General features: G+C 38.6%; 2 protein-coding genes across 6 annotated transcripts; one reads left to right on the forward strand and one right to left on the reverse strand.

Moving 5' to 3' along the window:
- Positions 1-1,053: 1,053 nt before the first annotated feature.
- Positions 1,054-4,855, forward strand: LOC111498172 (cyclic pyranopterin monophosphate synthase, mitochondrial). Of its 5 annotated transcripts, none has more exons than XM_023149306.1 (3): positions 1,054-1,272; positions 1,977-2,574; positions 4,727-4,855. In XM_023149306.1, the coding sequence occupies exons 1-2, from the start codon at positions 1,168-1,170 to the stop codon at positions 2,562-2,564; spliced, it is 693 nt and encodes a 230-aa protein (XP_023005074.1). In that variant the 5' UTR covers positions 1,054-1,167; the 3' UTR covers positions 2,565-2,574; positions 4,727-4,855. The 5 variants fall into 5 exon arrangements, with proteins under 5 accessions (XP_023005074.1, XP_023005076.1, XP_023005073.1 ...); XM_023149308.1 differs by lacking the exon at positions 4,727-4,855 and adding an exon at positions 3,182-3,814; XM_023149305.1 differs by lacking the exon at positions 4,727-4,855 and having other exon boundaries at positions 1,977-3,461.
- A 219-nt stretch (positions 4,856-5,074) lies between these two features.
- On the reverse strand, positions 5,075-6,740 carry LOC111498134 (aspartyl protease family protein 2). The gene has a single exon (XM_023149247.1). It carries the CDS (start codon positions 6,680-6,682, stop codon positions 5,279-5,281), a length of 1,404 nt encoding a protein of 467 aa, XP_023005015.1. The 5' UTR covers positions 6,683-6,740; the 3' UTR covers positions 5,075-5,278.
- Positions 6,741-7,022: the final 282 nt, after the last annotated feature.

Genomic DNA, 7,022 nt, shown 5'->3' on the forward strand with positions numbered 1-7,022 from the left:
TTTTTTTTTTTTTTTTAGGAAAGTTACCATTTATTATGATTATTATTTATAATATTTATCTAATAAATATATAGATATTTATGTTACAAATTATTATAAATAATATTTTATTTTCGCCAATTATATTTTATTTTGTTTAATAAGTCAGTTTTTTTAATATTATTATTTATAATTTCGTATAAATTATATTGGTAGAATGTTATATTATATTTTTGTTTATGAAAATTATATATTTTTAAATAATTATTTTTTTAAGTAAAAATATGAAAAAAAGAAATCTCTTCCGATCAATTCAATCCCACTTGTTATCCATTATCATCTCCGCACAAATAAATGAAAATTTTCGTGGGAATAGAGAATGAAAAAAAAAAAAAAAAAAAAAAAGGTAAGATGGGGAAGGCTTCCGGTTCCGGTTCCGGTCCCTCCCATAAAGGGTATAATTGAAACATACCCTAAAGTTGATGTACCTGCACTCGCGCGTGTATATATATATATGGGTTGTGGTGGCCTAAGTGAGTTATCTTGTGGCACGTACGTGTGTCATAGCGTGGGTGAGCGTGCCTTGATGAGTGTCTCGGCGACTTCCTTTGAAATGAGTTTTCCAAGGACAGTATCGAGTAGCACGGGTGTGTCAGTATTGCGCTCCAGCTCGCGTGTTGGAGGTTGCTACATACACCCGCTATCCGATACGGTATCCGTAAATGACACGACATGAGCATGCGATGGGTCAATGTCTCGATAGAACCCGAATGGATGGATGTTTGGGAAGTCCCAATGAGATGAGCGACACGTGGGTTGATGGCATGATCGAATGGGTTGTGATGGCCTACGATATCTCGAGACTCAGGATGACGCTAAGACATATGAACCATGTCAATGAAGATTGAGATGACAAGATGAGATACGACATTGCATTGAGAGACCTCGGGCCTAAGCAAGAGGCAAGGTCTAGCCGAATGACCCGTCATGAAAACTAAGAGCGCAACCAATTGTTATGAGTGGCAATTTTGAAATTATATGAAATTAAAAGGCATACCTAATCGTCCTCTTCATCTGCGTCTTGTCTTTCACAGTGAAGCCCGGGGTCCAGACTCATCTGTTCTTGCAATCTTACGAAATCTTGATTCCATGGCCGCTGTTTGACATATTCTTGTTCGTTCTGATCCAATGATTCTTCTTGGCCGACTTGGAGCCGTATTTCGTTCATCGAGAAGGTTGTATAGCAGCAACGGCGACCATGATTTGGCAAATACCATCGCTGAATTTAACAAGGTATTTTGGATTTCAACGATTAGTATTTGTACAGAATTCGAAGTAGATATCGTTGTGTATACGAGCTTTGTTAAAGATGATGAACAAGTATGCACTGTACTATCAAATAGGGAAAGTGAAAAGGGGAAATTTCGTTAGGCATTTCTCTCATCGTTTATTAGAAATCGGAGATACTTTGTGTCTGGCCATTTTATGGCGCTGCTATTGTGATTAGAAGAAAAGCATAGATGCTCGTTTCCAGACTTAGGATTTCATCTTACTCTTGATCATGATCAGCATTTTACACAACTCAGTAAGTCATGGCAATGAAGGTAAATGTCGGAATGGCTCTCATAGTCTAAATTATGTGTTTAAGAAGGACTACGAATTTAGTTTTGGTTATTATACCATTATATACTTGGTTTGTCTTTATCTCATGATGGAAATGTTCGATTTCAGAACAAATAACTCAAACGGATCTGTAAAGCGGAGACTTCTATGGGTGGTCTGTTACAAAGTTTTGCATTACGACCTACTCCATTGTTGCATGGTCACTCTGTACAAATTTTATCTTTGTTACTTTATTATATCATTGACAAAGACATAAATTTTTTGAATTGGATCTTATGAATTTCTATTTTTACATGTGCAAATACTTATTTTAGCTGTGTAGTTTGATTCTGAAGCAGTATCCTTTCTTATCCAACTTCGTAATTTTTGTTCAGGAAATGGAATCAGTATTTGGAGACCTTCCTCCTAGTGGGATTTCAGGTTCTTCACATAACAGTTTTACAGTTGAAAAGTCTGCAATAACGCCTCAAGAATGTGAAAATGCCGTGTCTTTGACCCATGTTGGCAGAGCTGGGGAAGCTCAAATGGTCGATGTTTCTCCAAAAGAAAGCACCAAAAGAATTGCAATTGCTAGTTGCAATGTAATTCTTGGCAAGAAGGTGTTCGATTTGGTCTTAGCTAACCAAATGGCCAAGGGTGATGTCCTCAGTGTTGCTAAAATTGCAGGAATAAGTGGAGCAAAGCACACGAGCACTCTAATTCCACTTTGTCATAACATTACCCTGTCACATGTGCGAGTCGACCTTCATTTAAATCCCAAAAATTACAGTGTGGATATAGAAGGAGAAGCTGCATCAACAGGTAAAACAGGAGTTGAAATGGAAGCAATGACAGCGGTGACCATTGCTGGCCTTACTGTCTATGATATGTGCAAAGCAGCTTCAAAAGATATACAGATCACAAATGTGCGACTTGAAAGTAAAACGGGTGGGAAGAGTGGACAATGGTCAAGGGAGGAGTAAAAGCTTAAAGGTACATGTGTTGTTTTACTTCTTCTGAATGTTTGAGACAGTTGATTTGATGCACATTTTTAAGAAAATCTGGTTTGGTTTTACAACTTGGATTGAAAAGTAGTTTGTCCTTGAGATTATTAGGTGAACTCTAATGTTAAAAAAAGGAAAGATTAGTAGGTGAGCCCTTGGCAGTCATGTTACAAGAACCCTCATGACTACATCTACGCATGATCTACGCCCCCCTCCCCCTTCTTTCTTCTATAAGCTTGCTTGGATACATCTCTTACCACTGCACTTTTTTCTTTTTTCTTTTTTTTTTTAATTTCTAAATCTTTTTTGATCTACCCTTTTCAAACCCAAATAATAGTTACAAAAAGTTCAAAGACTGAAGTCCACAAAGAGGTGTTAAATCCAACACTATCCTAATCCTCTTCTTCAGGGACGGACCCAAGGAACAACATCCTTATTCTAGCTTCTTTGCTGGAACCTTGGAAACAATCATATGAGACACATATTTAGATGTCAATTTTTTTAGGATTAAGGCTATCTTGTATGTTTCCATCCACCCATGCTCTTTTTTCTATTTAGGATATCATAATGTAATTTCTTACTGTTTTATTTTCAAGGATTCCCCCAATACCTTTGATGAAAAAGCTCAGGAAAGTCATATGGTCCTGGTGTTTAGTTGATACATTTGTTGTAAGGCCATTTCAATTTCTTCACGTACAAAATTGTTAGTTTTACATTGATTTCCACTATAACTCTTGGACTCGCGTGTCTTGGAACTTTTTGAATATGGATTGCATATGGCGATTCAAAATTAGCTTTAGAATAAGAAAGGTATCTTCAACACCACTTATGCCCCCTCGTCATTCGCTTGGACCAATAAAAATTCCCTTGATTTCATTGTTCTTATGTTGCAATTCGACTTTGGCATAGAACCATTTTGTATTCTTATCTCTCCATCTTAGCTACTTTTGACGGAATCTCTATTTCTAATAGATTTCCTCTTCCTCAAGTATGTTGTCTAACTGTTGTTTAATGGAATGAATTATGTCAAAGTTAGGAGGGAAATTTTCTTTCGCAAGTAGCCTTCAACAGTTCCTCTTGTACCACATTTGAAAGCTTTGAGAGACTTGCTTCTTTGCAATTGTGGTCAGGAGAGAGTTTTGTGTGATTTTAATAGTTTTTCACATAGTGGAGTCTCGTTTTGTGGGTATGTTTTTTTTTTAATCCAATTTTGAAGTTCACATTTCTTATTTTTGTTGTTTTCTTTTAATTTCTCAATCATTTTTATACTTATTCCCGTAGTAGAAATGAAAAGTTTTTTTTTTCCGGCATTAGAGTCGTGCCTTTAACAATAAAGAGTTGTGGTTCTAAAAAACTTAGTTTTGATAGAGATTCGTGGTTGAGCTCTATTGAACTAACGGTATGCTCTAGAGAAGAGAAGAGAAGTTGACATACTTATGTGCTAGACTATTAGTTGACTATTTGAGGAGAAACAGGTAGTGTAGTACTTTATTTGAGAGGATGATGGTTGGGATTTGCTATCATCAATTAAAAGTTGCGTTGTATGTTATTTAGTATTCGACTTTCATAAACTATATAGCCTTTGTCTTCTCTAAGTAAAGTTCAATTGATTTGGACATAGAACTCGAACAATAGGTTCGATGTCCACCCTAAAAGAATTGCACATTGGAATTGCACATTGGAATTGCACCCTAAAAGATCCTACATTTTAGTAAGCATTGCGACATGAATTTTTGTATTATATTACATAAAAAAAATGATTGAAAAATTTGAATGGATATTCTAAAGTCTTCAAAGATGTATATCCATGTATTCATAAAAGTAATTTTAAGTAACATTTGTTTTAAATTTGTACTCTTTTTTCTTTGACCGTAAAAATATTTTATTGATTACCCTTAATTTTAATAATGATAAATCAATATGTTTTTATTTATCATTATTAAACATTTATCTTACATATTAATTACCTTTCTTGATAACATTTTTATGACCAATTTTGGTGGCTTTAGGGTTCCTTTTCAATAATGATTAAATTTGTAGTTGTCTTTTTTATACTTCAAGAAATTAAAGTCGAAGTTTACTTTTTTTTGTCATGGTAATTAAGGATCTTTTTGATAAGATTACCCTCTTTGTTGTTCTAGTCGACGCCCAACAATTGGCAATCAGCACAACGACAACGATCATAGCATCAAAATTATCCTAGTTGCATTTACAACGACAACAATGGTGTGATGGCTACATCTAACCTAAACGGAGAGTACGTCGACAACAAAGGTTTTTCAAATTTCTTTTTTTCTTTTTTAATTCATGGATGCTATATAAACAACAAAGTACAAAACAAGGGTAAAGGACCAAAATGGATATGAAGTTTAGAGATTTTGACATATTATAGATAAAATTAGATAATTTGAATTGATTAAAAGTGCTCCACTTTGGTAAAAACAGAAAACGGGGGCAAATGTGTCCAAATCTTTAAATTGAAAAAAAAAAAAAAAAAAAAACCCAATAACCTCCAAGTTAGAGGCTTAGTTACTTAAATAGATATTAAATACATTACACCAAAAAAAGAAAAAAAAAACCATAAATCCCAAATGTCATGAAGAAAATTCCTATTTTTCTTTTAATTTCCCCCCTTTTTTTTGTTATTCCTGTTTTGTCCCTAAGGAACACAAATCCCATCTCAGGGTCAGACATCACGTGCACCCACGTGGAGCGAACCCGATCCGAGAACCCGCCAAATCGTACACGACCCGAAACCCTTGCTGTTGAATATTCCCAATTATCGACAATCCGGACATGGTACCCGCAAACGCAAAGCAAAAGCTTCCACTGTCGTCTACTGGTATCAAATAATTTGTCGCCGGCAATGCCATGTCAGCTCCCCGGAAATGCAGCACCACCGTCGGGACCTTCACCGCCGACTGTCCCGACAAGTCGTAACACGTATCGAACAGCGAAAACTCGGGACCTCTTTTTAAATGGGACGCTCCAGCCCGGAACGCGTCGCGAAGAGCAGTGTACGCCGGTCGGGTCAGCCGGGTTACCGATGTACCCGAATCGATTATGACGCCGCCGTTGCCAGCCGAATCGAGCTTGAAGAGGGAGGCGGAGATGCCGCGGACTCGGACTCCGCCGACGCTGAATCCGATAAGTTCGACATAATAAAACGTTTCCAATTTCGGGTTCAAAATCAGAGGAGTGAACCGGGCGAGCCGGGAAATTGCCGCATCACCGAAAACCATAGAGGAGGGTTTGGAGGAAGCGGACCGGTCCACCAAACAATAAGAAAATTTGTGGTTGAACCGGAGTCCGGTTTGAGAAGGGAAAGAAAACCGACCACGGCCAAGACCCAATAATCCAGCGGCACCGACGAAGAGGCCTTCATTGTCGTGGCCGCAGCCGAGGGCGACTTTGGCGATTTTATTTCCACGAAACGTTAGCGTTTCGGTGGCGAAATCGCCGGTGGTGAAGGAGCCATCGCCATAGGAGACTTGGTAGAGGCAGGTATGGCGGCGAGTGTTGCAGCCGGAGGAGTCAAGGCGGCGGCAGAGAGGTGAGGAACAGGGGATTCCGGCGAAGGATTTGGATTTAAAGGGGTTAAAAATGGGATCAGATTGGGAGTAGCATTTCCGGCAAGGGGAGCATTGAAGCCAAACGACGTCGCTTCCGGTGTCGAGGACCATATAGAGATATCTAGGAGGCGTTCCGACGCCAAGGCGGGTGAAGTACTCACCGCTACCTTGGGCAAGGCCGGAGATAACAGAGCTACTGAATCCGGCTCGCCGGAGAGGAGTCCGGCTCCGGGCAGCAGTCAGGGAGGTCAACGAGTCAACACGGAGGGCGTCGCGGTGGAGCCGGAGGTTGAAGAGATCGGAGGGGGTTTTGTTGGTAGAGAGTGAATCCAAATGGTGGAGCTCAACCGTGAGGGCGGCGGTGGATTCGAGCGTTTCTTGGGTGTCGAATTGGGATTGTGGAAAGGAAAGGGGAGAGGGAATTGGAAGACGGCGGAGAGTAAGAGTTTGGAACTCCGACGCGGCGGAGGCGACGGCGGCGANGAAGAAAAAGAAGAAGAGGAGATTTCTTGGAGGAGACTCCATTAGAGAGAGAAGGAGATTTGGGTGTGGAATGGAAATTGGAGAGAGGAGAGTGTTAAATTTTATAGAGAAAAAATGAAGGGATTTGCAGATTATTTTTTTATATTTAATTTTCAAAAACCTATTTTCTTATATTTTATTTTATTTTATTTTTTTATTAGTATTTATATATATAAAACTTATTTTACGAACTGGGTTCTGTCTCGTTGACAAGTAAACTTCATTACAGATGATGAATTTGTTCACCCGCTTCTAAAATCGAAGCTTCTAGACTATGATCCAAAAGCCTCGAAAAAAACGTTTCTTACCTCGTTAAAGAGGGTAAGAAAAAACATCGATGGAA

This window comes from Cucurbita maxima, unplaced genomic scaffold, assembly GCF_002738345.1.
Source record: "Cucurbita maxima cultivar Rimu unplaced genomic scaffold, Cmax_1.0 Cma_Scf00024, whole genome shotgun sequence".
Classification (NCBI taxonomy): domain Eukaryota; kingdom Viridiplantae; phylum Streptophyta; class Magnoliopsida; order Cucurbitales; family Cucurbitaceae; genus Cucurbita; species Cucurbita maxima.

What these genes read in the sequence shown, in the direction of transcription:
- LOC111498172 (XM_023149306.1), top strand. Translation starts at nt 1,168, where the DNA reads ATGATTCTTCTTGGCCGACTTGGAGCCGTATTTCGTTCATCGAGAAGG. An exon ending in CCATCGCTGAATTTAACAAG is followed by an intron (nt 1,273 to 1,976) that starts GTATTTTGGATT and finishes ATTTTTGTTCAG; the next exon opens with GAAATGGAATCAGTATTTGG.